The following is a 22,430-nucleotide window of genomic DNA, read 5'->3' as shown; positions in this document are numbered from 1 at the left end:
TTGTTGGAATTCAGTTTACAAGGAAGTATCTTTTGATAGCCCAGAGGCTCCATGTGCCCTGGCCAATTCAGAATGTCTAGAGTCTAGATAGGAGTCTTGAGCTCATGCATAGTTTCTCAGTAGCTTGAATTTACATAACTAAGCAGACCTGGAGATGGGTTCAAGCTACTGAACTAAAGTGTCAATACAGGCAATTAGAAATACTGTAATCTCATTGTCTCTGTATGACTGACTGACATTCCTTTATCTGTTCTGTATGCGATGACCTCCGAATCTTATTGTAATCTCTGCATTCTGTCATCAATGGCCCTGTACCTGTGTACCTATAAAATACCCTGCAATGTTGTTGAAGCTTTGCAGCAGAGCTCACCTCTGCCTGCCCGGTAATGCATGCATTATCGTGAGTACCGCGGGAACCTTGGGTTAATACAATAAAGCCTCAGATGGTCTGGACGCTTGATCTTTCCCACGAACCCGAGTTTTATTTCTTCTTCTCAAATTGAGATTCCGGGATTCTGACACCCCCAATCCACCCTTCTCCTCCAGTCAACCCTGCCCCCCTCCCCAGTTTTGCTCCATCACCAATTCTGAACCAAGACTTGGGTGCCAGGCCATGGAGATTCTGTGCGTGCCCTCAAAGTAAACGAACGCCATTCATTCGTGGGCGATTTTGGTGGTTTTATTTCCTCGCATCAACATGCTGCCAAAACCAAACGGAATCTGCCGCTGTGTGCTGGGAACAGAGCATGAGCCAAATTACATAGAAGATGCACAGTTTTCCAAATTGTTTTTTCCAGCAGGGAAAAAGGTGCATGGCGTTGCTCGGTATCTTTTCCCCTGCAAAGAGAAAAGCAGCTGGGGAAGGTGATGTAAAAGAGGAAAAAGTGGGAGGAGAACCAGTCAGGCAGAAGCTTTTGACCGAGGGAGAAATGGAGAATTGGTCATTGCCTGTCTCCAGTTCGTCTTCCACTTTGGCCCTTGGGCATGCGGTGGGTTATCAGGAAGGATTTGGGGAACAATCAGCTCCAGCAGATGTGCTGCGAGGGGCTGCCGGTTCAGCCACTGGGGATTATCAGTCCTTGTCTGGGCCGCAGCGGTCCTCGTCGTGACTGATGCGATGAGCGTCGTCAGCCAGGAGCGCGAACACCTTGATCGTTTCCTCGAAGGTCAGCTGTTTGTTCCCATCAACATCTGCCTCTTTGAAGAGCTTTTCAATGTAGCCAGGATGGCTCCGGTTCTGTTAGGGTGAGCAATATGGGGAGAGGAAGGGAGATTAATCTGGTGATGGATGATGCTCTTGTTCAAGATCAGGTGTCCAGCCAAGCACCACAGGACGCTGCCTTACCTGGTCTCAGACCATTTCCCACCCAGCCTAGTATTGTGCAATGTCAGATAATAAAGGAGGGTGTGAAATTCCTCTTGCCGTGAAGCTAATTCTGAAATCGGGGAGCGGGGCCACCACCAAGTACCCCCGTCCCTTGGTGCACCCCCCTGAGCCTCCCTTGGACGCGGCACTCAAAGGAAAGCCTCAGGTATTGCTTGTAAAGCCTAGCGATACTCAGGCTGAGAAAGTACCTTGGCTAACTGGCTCAGCCACACACCCTTGCCTGGTTTGTGTGCCAACACAACCCATGTTGGCTGAGGGTGTTTATTTATTTAGAGTTAATTAGGGAGCTCAGCTGGCCGATTAACAGAATGAACATGGCTATATTTGAGTTGCTGATCCTTTTGCAAGAGAACTGCCGCAGTTCTTTGATCCATTTTGATTGCCTTCTTTCTTCTACACTAGGAGCGAAACCAGACGCCGTTCATGCAACGGGGGACTCCTGAACTGTGTCAAAGCTGCCAATGTGTGTGTGAATGCAGCTAATACTCCGGGGAAGCAAAACAAAAGACTAAAAAAATCCTAAACCAGAATAACATGAGGGACAGTAGCCCAAACATTTACTTATTTAAAACTCTTTTTAGACCGTCCCCTTACTGCGGTCTCAGGATGGTTTGATAATAAGACAAAACAGAATAAAGCACAGCGTCCTAGTCAAAATCTTAACCAATCCACAATAAAACCCATATGAAAACAAATTCTAAAACTCAGAAAAATAAAAAGGTTTTCGCCTGGCACTGAAAAGAATAAACATCAAATAGAACATATGAAAAAAGCAGAGCTTAAAACATTAAAATGTTCTCCGTATTGACAAGTTCAACCTTTCCTGCTTGCCATGGTTAAAGGAAGCTAGCCCCACGCACAAATGGGCTTCAGTGGAGTGATGCAAACAGCAGATCTGGCACACAGTGGGAGGAAAGGGTTAAACTCGGACCCCCCACACTGGGAATTGGGGTTGGGGCTTGGCTGCCCTTTGGGTCCTCGTTCCTGCAAGTCACAGCCCGTGACGGACCCAGAGAAAGGCTTGCCCGGTTCTCATGAAGTCCCCCGCAACTTTCCTGCGAGTTCCGCACGCAAACCCCCACCCCTCGTCCCCTCGGCTTGGCCACTCACGCAGGCAGCGAGGAAAGTCGGCGCCTGGCATTTCAGGAGCTCCCTCAGGTCCTTGAGGCTCAGCAGGTCGTCCTTGTTGTCGCGGACGCAGTACTGATGATAGATGTCGACGATGGTCTTCACCGCGTGCTCCAGGGTGCAGTGCGGAAAGCAGTCCGGGCTGCCCGTGGTTCCGGGATGGCCGGTGGTCGTGGCTGCCATGTCTTTCGCTTCCTCCTGATATGAAAAGGGAGGGTTCCTCCATTTTTATTTATTTACTTATTTATTAAAACATTTCTATGCCACCCCCATCGCAACAAAGCCTCGGGGCGGCTCACTATATATATAGTATATATATATAGTATATATATATATATAGTGTGTGTGTGTGTGTGTGTGTGTATAAATAAAAACATTTAACCCCGCACCCGGTGCATTCTCGGCTAATTTAAAATCCTAATAAATACAATAATTTAACAATTAAAATAAGATTTAAATAAAAGGTCTTGGCCTGGCGCCGAAAGACAAATAATTTCAGTTCCTCAACGGGGTCACAGCACTAGGGCCAATCCTAGAACCTGCTTCACAGGGGACAGTCCTCTGTTGAACGAGCATGTTAATGGACCTGTGCCTTCTTTCATCCTCTTTTTGGCACATGTCCATGGCCACCCGGCTTGGCAGGAGAGTCAAATGTCGCTAGTCGGAGAGACGTGCTCTGTTTCTCCCCTCAGCCCCCCCCCCCCGAGGCTCCAACCGTAATGGGTGGATGAAAACACGGCCCATGAAGAGCAATGCCTCACCCCCTTCGTGCAGCGCTGGACTTCCCATGTTTGCTCCTGCGCATGAACAGAGCGCAGAAATGCCACAAGAGGCAGCAAATGAGCTTTCTAAAAAGAAGCTTTTACTCACGATGCAATCTAGGCTCTTGGTGCCTCCCAGAAGTGTGCTAACAACGCAATCCAGATTTTAAAACCAATATTTACAGAGCGGCCTAATATCAGTGGAATGCTAAGCACAGCAAGGGAAGATTTAAACCGCACCAGCCAAGTAAAAACCCTTCTGTGACAGAGCCATGTACATGCCTGAGTTCGGAAGAATAACAGAGGGGCATTCAAACATGTCCCTGATCGGGGACGGGGGGACACCCCTGCAAGATACTAACTCGCAGGCAGACTCGTATGGAGGAAGGCAGCCCTACAGGTATCCCGGACAGCTCTACAGGTCATTAATTGAACTCTGAATTGGTTAATTGGCTTAAAATGAAGGAACTCACCGAACGCACCAGTGGATTCCGAGAGGCGGCTGTGATGTTTCCCTCCCGCTCGCACCTTTTATATACCTCCCTGCACCTGGATTTCAACACAGTTCAGGGTGACAGCAGTTGGTTCTTTGCCAGAAGTGATTGCTTACACCCAGATTTGCACCTGCAATTTAAATCTCGTGTTCTTGGCATTCTTCTTCTTCCTGGAGTGACTCCACATGTATTTGGGAAACGGACCACACCTTCTGCCGGAAAGTTCAATGGGGCACAAGCGTTAAGGTCTGATGTGCAAATGATGTTCCATGAAACTTTGCTTTTAGTGGGAAGAATTAGCCTGTTGCAGAGTGGAAGTTCATATTTGCAGGGGGATGGAGGGGGGTGTTTAATCCCGCTGTAGGCCTGGAGGAATATTGTCTATGGGGTCACAACGGGTCGGACATGACTTCGCGACTCACGACAACAACAGCTGGTTCTTGACTTTTCCTACCATCCTCCCACTACAAGGATCTCCCCTAAGAACCTGGAAGAAAGGCTGAAAAGCAGAAGAGGGAAAGATGACACCCATAGCATCTTGCTCATTGCGAGCGCCAGCGTGGCGTCGTGGTTCAGAGCCTGGGCCTGGGACTCCGGGTTCAAGTCCCCGCTCAGCCATGGAGCCAACTGGGTGACTGTGGGCCAGTCACAGACTCTCAGCCCAACCTACCTCACAGGGTTGTTGTTCTGGGGATAAGATGGAGGAGGAGAATGATGTCAGCTGCCTTGAGCCCTTTGTAGGAAAAAGGCAGGATATAAATTGCAATATAAATAAATAAATAAATAAATAAATAAATAAATAAATAAATAAAATGACAGCCCTAGATTTATAATGGACCTGGCTTTGCAAATTTGAGATCGTTAGTAGTTTATACGGCAAAGTCTTCAAGCTACCGACGATCCCAAATTTGCAAAGCAAACCCACACCGCTCTTCCAGCGGACGCAAGGTGCCTTCTCTCTCTGAGTGAGGGCTGTGGGCATCCCTAGGCAAGGACCCCGTTATGGTGTACCCATGTCACCCATGGAAGGAAGGGTCTGCTAGTTAAAGTTAATATCTGCACTGGAAAGACAAACTCTTCCTGCTGTGCACAGCCCTGGGGGCTCCTTATGGGCTGTGTGTCTAGATGTACCACAAGTGGGGTGGCGAGGGGGGCAACCCCCCTTCTTGCTTGTTCCTCGGCCACTGGAATCTGCCGTGGGGGACCCCTCCGTACGCAGGTTTCTTTCAGCCAGCGAGCGTGAACTGTGCTATCTGTCCAGCCAGGCTATCTGCTAACAACCCACCAAAGCAGCCCCCGAAACAGCGGTGGTGTTACCAGTCCTGAAGACAAAACCTGGGATGGACATACTTTCCGGGAGAGTGTATTCCACAGTCTGGGAATACCGCGGGAGAAAGTTCTCCAAAAGGCCTCTCCTTCAGACGTTACCCAGAGGAGACCTGCCATTTTGGACCTTTGGGGGTGGGAAAGCTCCCCACCTCCAAATTGCACACATGTGAGACATGCCATTGTTGAAACTGAGGTGATCAATCCGTTGGGCATTTTGGTAAGTGTTCTTTCCTGAAACCTGGGAGCATTTCCTTGTAGACGCGATCTTTGTTTGGAAATCGCATTCCAGACAAGACAAGGAAGAGAAGCCCCAGAGAGAGCGCGCTGTGGTTCCAGGAAGTGTTTGGCAACATCCTCTTCGCAAGACACGGCATTGCACCACATGGAGATTACCGTGTTGTGGGATCAGGTGTACAAAAATGTGCCGTTTTGTACAGACCTGCGAGGTGAGCCGCCCTAAGCAGAGCACGGAATTAAGAAATCGGGAAAATGGGATGAGCGTCTCGACCTCCTGCTGGGAAAGGCAATATCTGGGCAACAAGACCAGCCGGAGTTCCCGAGAGTGTCCCAATTCTTTCTGATTGCAAGGAAGTTTTATGAAGCAGAGTGAGCTATCAGAAAGTCAGCCTTCCTTCCCTCCGGCAGGCCGAGTAGAAGTTAGATTGGGACTCACTGGTAGACCCCTGGACATATGGCTCTTGGCTGACAACAGCAGCCTATGCACCCAGCTGTGGTACATTGCACCTGGCTTTGGTTGGTGACCTCAAGGGAGACCCCAGAGGTACTACCTGTCCAGAGGTGCCTGCCAATGCCTTCACAAGAGCGCTGCGTTGTACACTCCTGGTTTGCAGCAACTGGTTAGACGCTTTGCAAGTCTCCTGCAGAGAACTTCCCGTCACTCGCTGCCTGTTTTAACCGGAGAAGCCAGGGACAGAATCTGGGAGCTCCCATCTAAAAACATGCATTACATACCCCAATTCAGTCTACCATTGTAGGCATATCTAAATATCTTTAAAAAAAATGTCTGACAGCACTCCCTGCAACTAAATATCTAGCTCAGCGGGGAAAACATTCTTTTCCACCTCATTCCCTGCTGAGCTAGCTTTCTGCTTGCAGGGAAGTTTTCATTTGTGGTGCATTTTTAAAGATGGCGCCATCATCCACCTTCATGCTGGTGCGGTACAAGTCACCCTATTCCCTGATTCTGTTGCTTTCCCGCAAGCCTCGTGGCTCACAGCTGGAAGGGTGGAAACATGAGGTGAAGATGTGCTGTGGGTAAGAACACCACACGTGGCTGATGCTCCTGTTAAGCAAAATCTATGCTTACCAAAGGGGGATGCACTGTTCGTTGGACTTGCCACAGAAAGGTGGCAGCACAGTTTGAAATCTAATTGGAGTGCGCTAAAAGTCACATGCAAACGCACCGAGGAGAAGCAGCAGTTACAGGCCAAAATCAGGCAGCAGAGTTGGGGGATATTTCTGCACAGAAAGCATCCAGATGAACTCCTGGAAGGAGCCAGCAAAGGCGAACGAGCGACTGCCTTCTAACAGGACTGGCAGCAAGGCTTCGGGGGCATCCGTTGTCCCAAATGCAGAACCAGCTCTTTCTAGCACTTGAGGTATCCGAGCAGGCAAACTTCAAGAGGCTGCATTCTACTTCACACAGGGTCCCTCCCTCTGGATCCCGGGATCGACTGGCCAGAGCACCTGGTCCTACAGACCTACGCTGAAAATTGACGAATTCGGGACCGAGGTCCATCTTTCGGGAGCCAGCAGTGAAGGTGAGACCGAAAGGCCCAGGGCAGGACCGGAGTGTGGCAGCCCCCGCCTGGAGCACCCAAGCACACTGATTCCGATGCGATGGCCATGAGGACTAGTAGCCACCCAGCCCCTTCTCCTCCAAGAATGGGTTTTGTCCCCTTTTACAGCTTGATTAACCCCAGCTTTCTCTCTTGCAGGGGAGTAGCGTCATGCTGAGGGTATTTTCTTGCTGCTGCTAGACAAGATGGGGCTGGGGATCCTGGTTGAGCAACTGCTCTTCACTGGGAGATCCGCCGGCTGATCTGGCCTGGCCTTCCGCCCACAGCTTTCCTTCGCCCAAATGTCACGAGAGACGCGGGGACACTTGAAGCGTGAGTTAGCCAGGGTCGGCCAGCGAGGGGGATTATGGCCTTCGCAAACGGCGCCGTGTTTTCCCTGCTGCTGTTCCTGTTTTTATTACGGTCACTGTTACAACCGGGGATCACAAGGGTTCCGAGTGATGCTGGGCTAAGCTTTGTGGGCTCCGAACACGGCCAGTGTTGAAGGCAGGCACGGATCGATGCTGAGATGGCCTACCCAGCAGCACCTGCCTGGATTCAGTCTCCCTTCCCTTCTGCACCCGCTTCTCACTGTGTCCTGGACAACAGCACAGAAGGGGCAGCCACAGAGGAGCTCTCTGCCTGCCACGCGGCTTTGACGGGAGGAGAAGCAGGAGCAGCTGGTCTCCATGGCTGTGAGAGGCTCACCTCACTGAGGGATGGGGCCTTTGAGCATGCCCTTAAAAATCAGCGGACACTGATTCTGATGAAGCTCAGGAGGCCTCTCCTGCAGCAAAGTTCGTGTTCGAGGTTCAAGGTGCCTCCTGCAACCTGTCCCACGCCCAGCTGCGGCATGAAGACACACGCTTTGGGTTGCTGGCCGTCTTGCCCTCGGCACCTGGCACGATTATCGGGAGACTGCTTCCCTTGCCTAATGACGGAGGCTCGTTACACTCGCTGAGTTGCACGTCCCCCAAAGCAGAGCTAAGAAGTCATTGTATGCACAGGGCTGGCACTTTCCCACCCGACTTCAATCACCGTCTCGCCCTGCATCACCCCGCTGGCCTGCATTTTCATGACCGCGTTTGCAACATCGCCAGGTTGCCTTACTCACCGCCTAAGTGTGGGCAGCTCTCAGCACTGGAATTGTTTTTCTAGCCCAACCCAGTTGGCTCCTTCACCATCTGCCAAGTCTCTGCACGGGCACTCGACTACCCGGGCGCCCTCTCACACTTCCACGGTCCCTCTGCCATGGGTGACGGCCCTCTCCCCACCGGTCTGAGGATCCTTTGGTGCCACCAAGGGCACACCCCTCGAAAACAAAGAGGGAGCCATGAAAGGGGATTTGTGGGTTCAGCAAGGAGGCATGGCACCTTTCCTAATCCGCGAACCGCGCCCGATCGGTCGTGCATGGACTGCTTGCCTCGCACCGCCTGACGTGCGTTGGCCCGGTCCCAGCTGAGCGTCTTTAGGCCCCCGTGGATGCAAAAAGAGCCATGCAGAAGCAGCCAACGGCCCAGCCAGAGTAGCTGCCCCCCCACCCACGTTCCCCTGCACCAGGTGTGCACAGCCATCCTGCTCTCGAGGCAGCAGAGAGCCATGTGGACTAGTAGCCTGGCAGAGCCTTCTCCTCCATGAATTTCTCCAACCCCCTTTTTAAGGGGAACTGGAGAAATTCAGTGGCCACTTGCTTCCTGTGAAGTCCTTCTTTGCATCTGAGCTGACTCTTCCACCAACAGTTTATGGAACGATCCTACCCCTAACGCTTGTTCTGGCATTATTTTATACACCTCTGCCATCTCTCCCCTCGCCCGTACTTGTTACGGCAGAAAGCCCCAGATCTGTCCACATTTCTTCATGCCGAAGTTGTTCTGGGCCCCGAGCCATTTAAGAATTATTATTCTTGGCAGCATTTGGATGATCTTTGGCTTCCTTTTAGTACTTTTGATAAGAAAGTATAATTAGATATGCTATTTTATATGATTTGGGTGTTATTAATAATTACTTATTATTAATTGACAGAATAAGGGCTCCATCTTCTACGATTTTAAATAGAAAGCTATTCTATTTGATAACTAGAAGGAAAAAATGGAAGGCGAGAGGGGAAGGAATAAGTATTCCCTTTAAGTGAATAAGAAAATAATATCAAACAGAAACATAGAAACAGAGTCTAGTCTGACCCCCGGCTCCAGCCGGCTCCGCTCACAACATGCCCACCATGTGGATGTCCAGCCTATCCTTGAACACCTTCACTGATGGGGCCTCAGCCACCTCTCGTGGAAGCCCATTCCACACCCTCGGGGTCCTGACTGTCAGGAAGCGCTTCCTGGCATCCAAACTGAACCTTGGCTCCCTGAGCTTTATCCTGCCTTCCTCTGCAGGGGAGAACAGGTCTCTGCCCACCTCCGTGTGACACCCGCTCACATACCTGCATGTCGCCAACAGATCCCCTCTGAGTCTCCTCTCCTCCAGGCTGAAGAGACCCAGTTCCCTCAGTCTCGCCTCGTACGGCTTCCCCTGCAAACCGGCCACCAACCTTGTGGCCCTGCGCTGCACTGTCTCCAACCTGGCTATATCCTTTCTGTAATGAGGGGCCCAAAACTGAACGCAATACTCCAGTTGCGGGTGCACCAGAGTCATGTAGAGTGGTAGTAATACCTCTCTTGATCTAGAAGCCACACTTCTGGCTATGCAACCAAGGGTGGCGTTCGCCCTCTTGACCACTGCATCACACGGCTGACTCATGTTCAGCCTGCAGTCAACCAGCACCCCGAGGGCCCTTTCACAAGTGCTGCTCTCCAGCCACTTGTCCCCTAACCCGTACTTATGACAGCTATTCCTATGCCCCAAGTGCAAGACCTTGCACTTATCCACATTGAACGCCATCCTGTTGTCTCCTGCCCACTTCCATAGTCTGTCCAGATCCTTTTGGATCTGGAGTACCTGCTCCTCAGTTGTGGCCACTGCTCCAGTTTTAGTGTTGTCTGCGAATTTGATCAGCAGACTGTTCACCCCTTCTTCCATGCCATTAATGAAAAGAGTAAACAGGATCGGCCTGTTTAAAAGATTAAACAGGGTGGCCAGTGACCCTGCTTGTCACTGGCCGCCATCCCAATGATTCCCCGTTAATGGTTACCTTCTGCTTTCGGTCAGTCAACCATGCCCTAATCCACCGGACAGTGCTTTGGTGTATCCCCAAACTCCTCAGTATCTCCACCAGGATATCATGGGCACTTTGTCAAAGGCCTTGCTGAAATCCAGGTATACCACATCCACTGCATCCCCTCCATCTAGCCATCCCGAAACCTTGTCATAGAATTCCACAAGGTTTGTCTGGCAGGACCTGTTTGTGCGAAAGCCGTGTTGTGTGGCTGCCAGCCTCCCTTCCCTATCTAGCATCACTAGATCTCTCTCTATTATGAGCCTTTCCATTGTTTTTCCTACAATGGATGTAAGGCTCACCGGTCTATAATTCCCCATGTCCTTTCTACTACCCTTTTTGAAGATTGGGACCACTGATGCCACCCTCCAGTCCTCTGGAACTTCACCTGTTCTCCACGAGGTCTCAAAAATGGAGGCCAGCGGACATGAGAGAACCCCTGCCAACTCTCTAAGTACTCTCGGGTGTAACCCATCAGGGCCTGGCCCCTTTGTAATGTCCAATGCCCTGAGGAGCCCCTCGACTTCAAGGGGGGTGACTCTAATCTGTGCCCCTAAGTCCCCAGCCTCGTCTAATCTCCTATGCAGATCTCCCCCGTCCTGCTTTGGGGAGAACACAGAGGCAAAATAGTCATTTAGCATCTGTGCCTGTTCCCTCATATCAGTCACTGGATCTCCTTCCTCCTTATTTAGTGGTCCCACCACTTGCCTCCCCTTCCTCTTCCTATTTACATGCTGAAAGAAGCCCTTTTTGTTGCTCTTGATATTCTTGGCAAGTCTCAGCTCGTAATCAGCCTTAGCCTTGCGAAGAATCCTTCTGCAATGGGCCTCCTCCCCCCCCGGTATACTCTTTTGTCTATTTGCCCCAGTACCCATTTCCTACAGAGGTTTCTCTTTTGTCTAATCCCTCTAACCACCTCTTTTCTCATCCATGGCGGCACTCTCCTCCTCCTCCCCACCTTACTGACTAGAGGTATCGTCAAGGCTTGCGCCTCCAAAAGCTCCCTTTTGAGTGCCATCCACCCCTCCTCAACTCGCTTGCCTTCCAGTAACCCATCCCAGGAGACGTTCCCCAGTCTGGCCTTCAGTTGGCCAGAGTTGGCCCTCTTGAAGTCCCAGCTTCTAGTGCTCGACCTGCTGCCCGTCCGCAGTCCCCTGATCTCAAAGCAAAGGATGGAGTGATCACTCGCTCCCCTAATCTGTACTTCATCTATCAGCTCCTCCCTATTGGTCAAGACCAAGACAAGGATGTTTTCCCCCCCTCATCGCCTCTCAGACCCTCTGTGTGAAAAACGCTCCCTCAGTAGCTTCTAGGAAGCGACATGACCTGGCTGTCACCGCCGAGTGAGTCTCCCAAGTAATATCCGGGAGATTGAAATCTCCCATAATTACTGTGTCTCTCCCCCGAGATATCCTTAGAATCTGGCCTGTCAGGACATCATCCAGGGTCTCAAGTTGACCTGGAGGGCGATAACATGCCCCCACTGTCAGGTCTCTTTCCCTGTCAAAACCCCTACGTTTCGCCCAGACTGCCTCTACCGAATCCCAATTGGGCAGGGGAGGGGGCCGGAGAAAAGGCTGGGTATCAATGCGTAAGATCATGTATTATGAAAGAAAAATGGAAGGATTAAGCAAACTAAGAAGATTCTTTAGTTTGAAATATTCGTTCAAGGTAGACAGATAGATAAGATGCAAGCTTGCTTCAGGATCGATTGCATGCCACGATCAGGCAAAAGAGGTGATGTCCTTGTTTTCAGATGAATTGCACCCAGATGTGGCGTCCCCTTTGGTATTTGCTTGTCTGGCTAAATGATATTGCTGTCCAGATAGTCCTGTATATTTTTAAATACAAAGTAATAGACAAATCCACTCTGAGGCCTGGATTTCCATAACAGGTTTGGAGCAGGAGCTTGCCCCACCTGGAACTTGCCCACGGGGAAATCAGGGGAGTTCCTTCCCAGAAAGAATATTAGGCGCGATTCATCGCTTAGCTCAGCCTTTGGCATGGCTCCCGCAGGAGTGGTTCAACGGGATGGACGGACGGACAGAGAGACAGACAAGGGAGGAGTGCTTTGTTCTCTTCTGCTCTTTCACTGTTCCTCGGGTTCACTCCACGGGCATGCAGTGAGCCTTGTCTCCTCAGGTGGTGCCAAAGCACCGGTAGGATCAGGCCTTCGAATGGATGCCATGGCTGGGAAAGGTGCTCCAGCAACACAGGAGGTCGTGCGGGCCACTGGCCCATCTGGCTCGGCGAGGTCCGCCAGGGCCCACAGAGGGCGTCCTGAGGTCCCAGGCATGGAGCTTTCCCAAGCCCTACCTGGGGATGACGAAAACGGAGACTTGGCCCTTCTTTGCACAGACCGTATCCTCCCTGACTAAACAATGCCTAAAATATCGGGGTTGAAACGACAAGCTTCCAGATGCACACGGTGCCATCGAGCTGCAACTCCTCCCAGGCCCCTTTTGGTTCCTTCCCAGCTTTTCCCATTTCTGCCTCACCGAAACATCCATGGCAGTGTTCACACAGTGCAAAAAGAAAAAATAATCCATCCCGTTGCATTTCAGTGCTTTTGACTGTGGTGGTTTGCTGAAGAACATGTGTCCTTCAACCGGTTGGTCAAACACTAAGAAAAGATGTCCTGAGGAGTTAGAAACATAGAAATGGAGCGAGTCAGAAGGGGCCTCCCGGGCCATCTAGTCTGACCCCCGGCTCCAGCCGGCTCCGCTCACGACATGCCCACCATGTGCATGTCCAACCTGTCCTTGCACAATAAGAACAACGGCACCAAGGCTGCTCATTGCGCCGTAACGGACAGCATGCAGCTCAAAGTACAGGTGGGTCGCTAAAACACAAGACAAAGTACTGCAGAATTTCAAAGTCCAGGGAGAAAATGGAGGGGGGGGGGAATCTGGAAGCAACCTGTTCTTCAAGCTCAAGAGCTTTGAGTTTGCTCAGAAATAAAATGGCTACCCAGTGAAGAACATTTGCGCGGGCGAGGCAGGGTCAGAAAAAGAGCTGCCCCCGAGAGAGGACAGGTCAAGCCCCTGCTGCCACCTCCAGATGCTTCTCTGCCCGGCCAGTCTGGCCAGGCAACGGAGCGGGAGCTGCCATGGCTGGCCTGCCAGACTCCCTGCCTGTCCAGGAAGCCGGTGGGAGCCACGAGGGGCAGCTCAGAAAGGAGGAGCGGCTCGTGGCCGCGGCGGCGAGGAAGGAGACGGCCCAAGGGGGCGATATTGTCTGCACATGCGCTCGGAGGAGATTCCCAGGCGCGCACGAGAGATCGAGGGCTCTGGTGGGAACGATGGCTTAGGCTCAGAAGAAGGCTGAGGCCGAGTTCTCACTCTGAGATTGGAGCTGAGACTAGAAAGGCTCCAGGTGGCGAGCCAGCCTGGGACAGCGCAGGGTCAAAGCGCTGCAAGGACGACCACAGAGCCCCCTCACATCCTGACTGTGGGAAAAAAGCCGGCAGGGAACAGGCTGGGGGGGCTCCTGGGGGGATTTGGATGCTCGGGCCCATCAACGCACTTGCCGGCTGGGCCGATTGGAACTCAGTGGGATAGCGCACCCCCTCCGGAGACTGGCCCCAGAGGGTTCACAAGCAAAGCTTGCGGGGACTAGGGTCAGAGTGAGAGGCCAACTTTCTACCTGGAGTGTGTTTTGTGAATACTTCGTAGCTGTATGGAATAAAGACTCTTTGGGCAGCTACCGAAGTGCTTGCCTTCACTGGGAAGGGACACCTGGCTCATGGCAGGTATTTCCAAGGACCCTCACAAAGGAAGAGCTGCTCCTTCCCGCCCGGCAGCTCTGTCTTCACGCAACGACTTGTCCCTGCCGTGCTCCAGGCAAGACGCACACCAAGCTACAAGAACAGACTTCGGTCACAGGCCTCCGAATCTTGTCGTGTGCCCCAGGAAGATGGGTGCCTTGGCAACCTGATCCAAGAAGCCGCTGGTTGATGACCAGGCTGGAGTTGAGGGCTTGTGCCACTGTGCTTCACCCATGCACAAAGTTCAAAGCACCAGGGGATTTCCAACGCTCCCCTCCCGACCTCTCTGTTGGGTTCGGTCCCCGTGGAAAAGCAGCATAAAATGTCTTAAATGCAAGAGCATTTTTCAAATGCTTGCTTGCCTTTTAAAGCTACTCAATGGGCGCCCATCCCCCACCTTGCATGACAGTCTTAAGTGTGCCTGGTATGTTGAAGAATGTTCCCGATATATATAGAATGATGGTGACACCGTTCCGCTGTCCATCAGTTTACCTGCTGTCCCTGTGTTTGTGCAGGTGATCCCAGGAAGGGAACGCCTAGCACTGTGAGCCCAAAGGCACCTGTCCCTCGCTCTTCTGTTCCTCCCTCTTGAATGGGAGTTTCTGCGAAAAGAAGAAAGAGATGAGCCTGGAGGGGAGCTGGATGGAGGCCAACATCCGGCCCTTTTGCAACCTTCTGTGATCTAGGCGGGGTGTTGCAGGATGGAGGCCCATGGACCACCAGGGTTGACGGCTGTCTCACAGGGCAGCAAGGAGAAGCCCAAGGTTCTCCCCCAAACAGGGCGCCACAGCAGATAAGGCCCTCCCTTGGCTGCCCTCAGTGGCCCATGGGACCCCCAGGACGCCCTCATCTCACGATCTCAAGGAACAGGCAGCCGGAAGGTTGCACAGACTGGGGGATTTTCTTTGCTTTGTGAAACTGGGGTGAGCAAGCTGTGCAGGACAGGCTTGCAAAAGAACGCAGGTACAGCTGCTTTGGAGTGGAGGTAGGTTCACTCCCCCTTCCGTGCATCCAGGTTGCATCCTGGCCTCAATCCCCAAAGCTGTCATCATATTCCTTTCCATAAAAAAAAAAAAAAAATGACAAGACAATTAGACTTTATGGTAAAGTGCTTGGGAGGTGCTACCATTATTCTGATTTGTCACCTGCCAGATACGTGGAAGCATTTCTTAAAGCATCACTGATTTGAACATGTAGGTGTGCCAGGTGCTGTTCAACATTGCTCAACAGGAGGAATTGGGGGTGGAGTGGGGAAGAGGAAGAATAAAATGATGCCAGAGGTGAGTGTAAGACTTGCATGGCCAGGAACGTATAAAAGCACGCGTCTCCGAACACCGGCATCAGCACTGCTTCGCTTCCAAGCTCCTGTTCTCCTTGGAACCTTTTGGGTAAGTCCGTATCTCATTAAAATGATCCAGAAAGCAGCAGTAAAGCAATCAAATCTAGCTTGGAATCCAAGAGGATGTTCAGAGGTGCCAGGGAGGGTGGAGACAAAGTCAAAGCTTTTTTCCTTGGGTTTTGTCGGGTGGTTTTCTCCGCAATTAAAATGAGCCACTTGGAGGCAGAGGGATGCTGGAGGCAGAGGGGAGGGGAGGGGAGGGGAGCAGACGCCGCTTGCCACAAGCTCGAGTGCAGCTGTGCCCTGGGAACAAACAACTGGTTTTGTGCAAGGGGGGGCACCATCGTTTCTTATTTTGGGCCAGACCTGTTTTTCCATATAGGAAAAAATGACTCAGAGGATACATCTCCGTTGTGCTAAAATTTCTTTAAGCAGCAACCCTCCTTTCTTGCAAATGACAGTTCACCGCTAACCTTTTCTCCCGGGGCTTTCTGGACGCCAGAGTTTGGGCAGCCCCCAGCGGGGGCCCATGTCTGCCTCCTCCTCGCGGCTTTGCTTTTGCCCCAGCCCGTTGCTTCTGCCTCTTTCCTTTGCTCTGGCGTTGCAGAGGGGAAGTTAATGACGGGAGGCAGCAAGGGAGAAGAGCCACAGGTTGACTGGGCTTGGAAGTTGGCACCCCGAACCCAAACAGCCTGATAGATGCGCACCTTGCCGCCTACCCCCGGCCAAAACCCCACCCCAAAAATCCTACTCTGCTTGCACAGACCCCACTGTTTATTCTAACTTGTGGTAAAACTGAGGGGCAGAGAGCTGGGAGGTCTAATGTGAGTTTAGGAAGACCGCTCCTCCGAGGAGACAGAGAGCAGAACCGCAAAACTCCCAGAACCCTCTGCTCTCTGTGCCTTGACCACACAGAAGGTCAGAGCCTGCTCTTGGGTAGAGCTGTTTTCTCAGAGGAGACTTCAAAGAGATCTCTTCACAGGGCGTGTTGTACAAGATACCTTGATATGGACGCAAGCATTCATCTCCCAAAACTCTTGACATATATTTTTTTAATGTAGGCGGATGTTGTTGGAAGTTTATCAGTGTGGAAGCTATTCTAAACTCCATGGCTGGGTCATTAATTGGGGCTTCTGGTGTCGAAATCTTATCTCACTGGGGTTTTGCTGATTAATGTTCCTCATTCTTTTGTACGTACATTTGTGCAGGAGTAAGTCCCACGAATTCAGTGGAGCTTAATTCTGGGTGGAGATGCCTAGTGTTGCTCTGTCCACTTCCAGTCCCCCACCCCAAATACGGCATATGGCATTCAAACCTTTGAATTGTCTTCCAAATAAGGCATCCTTGAAGAGCGAGGTTTGCACGATTTCATTCACCCAAACCCAGACTAATGGAAGCAGGACATTTCAGTGTGAGACAAACAGCTTTGAAATTGCTGTTCCCATTTTGATTCATCCCTGTTTCAACAGAGCTCTTGCGCCAGGTACCCTTACCTTGGGGCTGCGTACCTTGAGGCAGGTGGCTACATAGGATTTTCCTGGAGGGCACACTGATGCTTTCATCTCCCCGCTTAGCAACGTCTGCCTGGCATCGACTTCTTATTAAAAACCTGTTTTCCCTTGCTTGACCTTGATCGATCGAGCGACTGCCATTCCCCCCACCCTGCCATGGCTTTCCCATAAGTCTGACACTTATTCCTCAAGCAAGTTTTCTTTGAGCACGGGTTTCCTGTGGCCCACCAGATTTTGGGGGGACGGTGGCTTGGCTCAGCCCTAGCCATGAGGCTTAGTGGGGCGAGCTGATGGAAGTGCAGCCAAGCAACTTACGAAGAACCACCAAGCCGCCTTAATGAGAGGACAGCTCTACTTCCAATGATCACAGCCCAGTTCTCTCTACTCCAAACTGATCTAGGAGGTAGTAGGAGGGTGACCTTCTCCTCTCCTCTCCTCTCCTCTCCCTTCCTTTCACCCTCCCTCATTGATCCATAGCTCCTTCTCAACATCTCTCTCCTTCTTCCAGGTCCTCCAAAACCTTCGGCGAGATGAAAACTCATCTGGAACAGGCCATGGAATGTGTGGTGAACGTCTACCACCAGTACTGCATTCTGGACCCCGTAGACGACTATTTACATTTGAAAGAGTTCAGCAAGTTGATGAAGGAGCAAGCACAACCTTTCTTGAAAAGCACCACACCGGTGAGTGTCTCAGGGAGGGCCGGGAAGTTACGGGGCAGAGGAGGGAGGGGGGCCCTCAGAGGGTGCTTGGCCTCAGCGCTTATGCCTGGCCTGTGGCTGTGCTGGCTGATGATGGTGGGAGGTTTGGCCCAGCATCGAGGGGGCTTCTCAGGGCACTGCAGAGGGAGGTCCCCACCAGAGACGCAGTCAGGGCGTGGAAGCACAGCCACAGGGGACAGTGTCCAGGGGGAAGCCGGCTGGCCCGAGAGAAGGACGCCGGCGGCTTCCACCTGAGCCTGCCTGGCTTCCACACGCATCTCATGGTCCTGGTCTCAGGGGCAGCCCTCCATTAGACGGGGTGAAGCGGTTCGCTCAGCGGGCAGCTGCGGGGGGGCGGCAGGAGGCGTGAGAGCTAAGAACCGTGTGCAGCGTGACTGGCCCAGCTAGCCAGCTGCCTTCCAACTGAGAGAAAGACGTCGACTCATCACCCGTGCCCAAGGAAGAGTCACCCGCTGCTCCAGGTGGCTTTTGTTCACAGAAAGGGTGGGGCAGGTGACTCTTCGCCCCAAGCAGCAACCTGTCTCGGGCGACCTGGGGCGCCCTTGATGCCTGATGATGGAGCTGTGTCAGCCCTGGCTTTTGTTTAGGGTTCAAAGGACACAAGGCGCATGGAAATGTGGCACTGACAGGACCCGACTTGGACTATTATTCACTATTAATACTGGGGAATCCTCTAAGTCACAAGGACGTGTGCACCCCAAAACCTGCACAGCACCAGGTTCTGGATGTGCCAAGAACTAGGCTGCAAGAGTGAGAACAGTTCTGGATTTCTCCAACTTGGAGCTGCAGGTTTTCAAAGAATTCGCTTCTGCATGTGGAACTCTGGTGTTTCCAGCATGCGGAAGTGCCCGCTTCCTGGAGCTCTAATTTCCATGTCTGACAAGAAGCGGGCAGCAGGAACTACAGGAATGCCCAGTGAAATATTATTCCAGTTATTTATTCAAACGCGGCCAAAAAGGCATCTGACTCTGGCATCCTGCCTGTTCCATGCTTCTAACACAGAGGTCCTTTTTGGCTTCTTTTCTGTTTCTTTGTTTCCTTTGTAGCCCAATCTCGACCAGGATGGTTACATAAAACAGTTATTTGAGAAAGCTGACAAGGACAAGACTGGGTACCTCAAATTCACAGAGTTCTTTTGTGTGTTGGGGCTTGCCCTGAATGAGGGTCACGACAGATCACACAACCTGGATGAAGGCCACGGGCACGGGCACAGCCACGGGCACGGGCACGGCCACGGACCCGGGAAACCTGGCCAGTGAGTCCTTCGCGGAAGGCATGGATCCCCGGCATGACAAAAAGGGGAACCTGACATGACACGCAAGAGAAGAAGGGCACCTTTGCCTCGTCATTGTACATCCTAAGAATAATAAAATCCTTTCCCTGTATCTCTCATAGAGCCTTCTCATGTACTTGATAGAAACACACAGTGGAAAAGGAGCAGGTCTCTGGATCCTGAAGGATCTGGACAGGCGCTGGAAGTGGGCAGGAGACAGCAGGATGGCGTTCAGTGTGGATAAGGGCAAGGTCTTGCACTTGGGGCACAGGAATGGGTGTCATAAGTGCAGGTTAGGTGACAAGTGGCTGGAGAGCAGCACTTGTGAAAGGGCCCTCGGGGTGCTGGTTGACTGCAGGCTGAACATGAGCCAGCCGTGTGATGCGGTGGCCAAGAGGGTGAACGCCACCCTTGGTTGCATAGCCAGAAGCGTGGCTTCTAGATCAAGAGAGATATTACTGCCACTCTACACGACTCTAGTGTGCCCGCAACTGGAGTCTTGTGCTCAGTTCTGGACCCCTCATTACAAGAAGGATATAGCCAGGTTGGAGTCAGTGCAGCGCAGGGCCACAAGGTTGGTGGCCGGTTTGCAGGGGATGCCGTATGAGGCGAGACTGAGGGAACTGGGCCTCTTCAGCCTGGAGAAGAGGAGACTCAGAGGGGATCTGTTGGCGACATACAGGCATGTGAGGGGGTGTCACGTGGAGGTGGGTAAAGACCTGTTCTCCCCTGCAGAGGAGAGCAGGACGCGTCCCAACGGAGCCAAGCTCAGGGAACCCAGGTTCAATTTGGATGCCAGGAAGTCCTTCCTGACAGTTAGGACCCGGAGGGTGTGGAATGGGCTTCCCCGGGAGGTGGGTGAGGCCCCATCAGTTCAAAGATAGGCTAGACATGCACATGGTGGGCATGTTGTGAGTGGAGCCAGCTGGTGCCGGAGGTCAGACTAGATGGCCTCGGAGACCCCTTCTGACTAGCTCTGTTTCTATGTTTCTAAAAGAACCATCAAAGGCAGAAAGATAAGCTCGAGTGGGGAACAAGGTAAATGATCAGCAGATACTGATTGCTGTGAACACTGGGGCTGCTTGCCCTTTCTCCTTTACACTGCTGGTCAAATCAGTATATTCTGCAGTGACTTGCAAAATTTAGCATGGCAGCCTTCAGCGTCACAGGAAAGCAAACAGTCCCATCACACTCTAGTTGCTGTGCATCACTCCACTCCAAGAAGCTTCTTCCAGCCCCAGTGTGACAACTATTCCTATCCTCCACAGCTGACAAACAGAGTACTTGCATTTCTTTCACTGTTTTGTTGCTGGAAACCCAACAATCCGAGGGCAAAACCTTGGCCAAAAGGGCCAGGCCATCCTGCAGAGCAGCGGTGCCTCTGCAAGCACGAACGCGGCCGCCCCGGTTTTGGAAACTCAGTCAGAATACAGCTTGCCACTTAATGAGCCGAGAATCTCCTTACCCAGACCAAGGGACGGCACTCTGCCCTTAGCACCACCCGGCCCAGCCCTTCCGGCACCTCCCCATTGCGATCGACCAGTTGCAGAATCAACTAGCGGGATGCCTTCAACTGCGTGCGGGGGGGGGGCGGACCCCAAGCACTGCATCTGTTTTCACTGGAGCTTTCCGGACCTCACAGCTGAATCGGGGTGCCCTGGGGTGGGGGCCAACCCTGGGAGCTGCAGCAATTCCCCCCCCCTAAGACCCCCGCGCGGAGATTACGATGGGTCAATACCGTGAAAAGCGACGCCTGCATTCAATCAGCCCAGCAAACAGACCCGCAGCGGCGCTCGGGCGCCCTCCTGTGGCCACTATCGCGAACTGCGACCCAGCCAAGACCTCACCTGCATTCGCCGTGCTCCGCTGTGCTCCACGCCGCCGACTGCCGCCTCCCGATCCCATGAGCCCAGTCCAGGCATCGGCGAGGAAACGGGGGGCCCCTCGGTGGCCGAGCCCCCGGCTCGGGACGCCGCAAACCGCCCGGAGAGCCTCGGCCGCGGCAGCGCGTGAACAAAGCCCGGCCCCGCCGTCCGCTCGGCCGAATGAACACCCCGCCGGTGAAACCACGTGACCCGCTGCGGCCAGTACCGTGCAAGGCGGTCTCCTGACCCCATGGGCCCAATCAGGACTCCCCGGGGCGGGACTACGCACAGCCGCCCGCGGACCTCAACGCCCCATGGCGGGTTTCCGTGCAGCGAGTGCAGCGCCCTCGTGCGGCCGGTACTGCGCACTGCGGCTGGCCGACCGCTTTTCGTCGCACGAAACGTCTGTTTTGAAGCCAAGTTGAGGGCTCCGGGTACATCGCCAGTTGAGGCCACAGCACTGGAACTGGGCTGCCCCAGCAGCCCGTGGTGTGAACGGGAGGCTCCCGATTCCGTTAGCCCGCAATAGGGGGGCTGCAACGTCCCGATCCCCTTTGCCAGTTAAATCTCGGGTGCTGGAACTCGCGTGCTCTCCAGTGGCCCTCGCTGGAGCTGGAGCTCCTGCTCAGCTGTGGGGCCGAGGGTGCGACTGGGGTCAGTCACAGCTTCTCAGCACAACAGACCTCGAAGGGTTGTCATGATTGTCGAGGATATAAGTCTGAGGACAGGGGAGGGGAAAGGTGTGCGCCGCTTTGAGTTCTTTAGTGAAAGGGAAAAAACAGGATATAAATCTAAGCAATAAAGCCATGTCAAGTCAATGAACCTTTTTGGCATAATCTAAAAATAAAGCAATGTAACACGGCCCTGCAGCCTGAGGCCAGGGAAAGGCTCAGAACTGGCACTGGGGTGCCCTCCTGTGGCCACTATCACGAACTGCGACCCAGGCATTCAATTAGCCCAGGGAAAAGACCAGGAATGGCGCTTGGGTGCCCTCCAGTGGCCAGTATTACGAACTGCGACCCAGGCATTCAATTAGTCCAGGGAAAGACTAAAGATTATATGACTTCTTACTTGATAGGAAAATGGAAGACGAACAGGTTAAGGAAACTATGATAACGTGGGCACAAAATTTTGGATATAATATTGAATTAGAAAAGTGGCAAAAGCTGTGGGAGAGAAATATCAAGGTAACATTAGCAACTTCGTTTAAAGAAAACTTCTCTAAAATGTTTTATAGATGGTATCTGTCGCCAAATAGATTAGCTAAGGTGTTTCCAAATATGTCAATTGGATGTTGGAAATGTAAACATAAATTGGGTACTTTTTATCATTTGTGGTGGACTTGCGATAACGTGATAAAGTAGTGGATTAAAATACATAAATGGCTCGAGGAAATGTTACAAAAATCCTTAGCTTTTAAACCTGACTTTTTTATTAGGTATTATACCAGAGGGCACTAGCAAACAAGAAATGTATTTAATTTTGTATGTAATCACACCTGCAAGGATTGCATTTGCTCAACACTGGAAAAGTGAGGAACTACCCACTGACGAATTGATTCTAAAAAAGGTCCTGGACTGTGCAGAAATGGATAGATTGACTTTATCATTGAAGGAGAAAGAAGATACTGACTTCTATCAAACTTGGGATTTTTTAAAATATTGGCTAGAGAAACGGGACTTCGCATAGATTTAAATATGTTTTTAAAGGTATCCTAAATGGAAGAAGGAGGGTGTGGGAGCTGATCCCGCGGGCTCAATGATGGATGTTGTTTGTAGTGTTTTTTTTTTTAGGATTATAATTTCAAATAAAACTTATTCAAAAAAAAATTGGTCCAGGGAAAGGCTCTGAGCTGGCACTTGGGTGCCCTCCTGTGGCCACTATTGCTTACTGCGA

General features: G+C 52.0%; 2 protein-coding genes across 2 annotated transcripts; one reads left to right on the top strand and one right to left on the bottom strand.

The window, feature by feature from the left end:
- Positions 1–657: 657 nt before the first annotated feature.
- S100A1 (S100 calcium binding protein A1) lies at positions 658–20,718 on the bottom strand. The gene is made up of 4 exons (XM_044422798.1): positions 20,517–20,718; positions 14,317–14,426; positions 2,498–2,713; positions 658–1,237 (listed from the first exon to the last, which is right to left on the bottom strand). Exons 1-4 carry the CDS (start codon positions 20,572–20,574, stop codon positions 1,073–1,075), a joined length of 549 nt encoding a protein of 182 aa, XP_044278733.1. The 5' UTR covers positions 20,575–20,718; the 3' UTR covers positions 658–1,072.
- LOC123019739 (protein S100-A9-like) lies at positions 15,165–18,678 on the top strand. Its single transcript, XM_044422799.1, has 3 exons — positions 15,165–15,212; positions 17,183–17,357; positions 18,443–18,678. Exons 2-3 carry the CDS (start codon positions 17,205–17,207, stop codon positions 18,653–18,655), a joined length of 366 nt encoding a protein of 121 aa, XP_044278734.1. The 5' UTR covers positions 15,165–15,212; positions 17,183–17,204; the 3' UTR covers positions 18,656–18,678.
- Positions 20,719–22,430: the final 1,712 nt, after the last annotated feature.

The sequence above is a fragment of the Varanus komodoensis genome, unplaced genomic scaffold (assembly GCF_004798865.1).
Source record: "Varanus komodoensis strain SLA01 unplaced genomic scaffold, ASM479886v1 scaffold135, whole genome shotgun sequence".
Classification (NCBI taxonomy): Eukaryota; Metazoa; Chordata; class Lepidosauria; order Squamata; family Varanidae; genus Varanus; species Varanus komodoensis.
Note: the sequence above shows the minus strand (reverse complement) of the source record. Positions and strands in the feature narration are given on the sequence as shown.

Coding starts and splice junctions, on each gene's coding strand:
- LOC123019739 (XM_044422799.1), top strand. CDS start 17,205: ATGAAAACTCATCTGGAACAGGCCATGGAATGTGTGGTGAACGTCTAC. Junction 17,358..18,442: donor TCTTGAAAAGCACCACACCG/GTGAGTGTCTCA, acceptor TTTCCTTTGTAG/CCCAATCTCGACCAGGATGG.
- S100A1 (XM_044422798.1), bottom strand. CDS start 20,574: ATGGGATCGGGAGGCGGCAGTCGGCGGCGTGGAGCACAGCGGAGCACG. Junction 2,714..14,316: donor CACAAACACAGGGACAGCAG/GTAAACTGATGG, acceptor TTTTCATATCAG/GAGGAAGCGAAAGACATGGC. Junction 1,238..2,497: donor CGACTTTCCTCGCTGCCTGC/GTGAGTGGCCAA, acceptor TCACCCTAACAG/AACCGGAGCCATCCTGGCTA.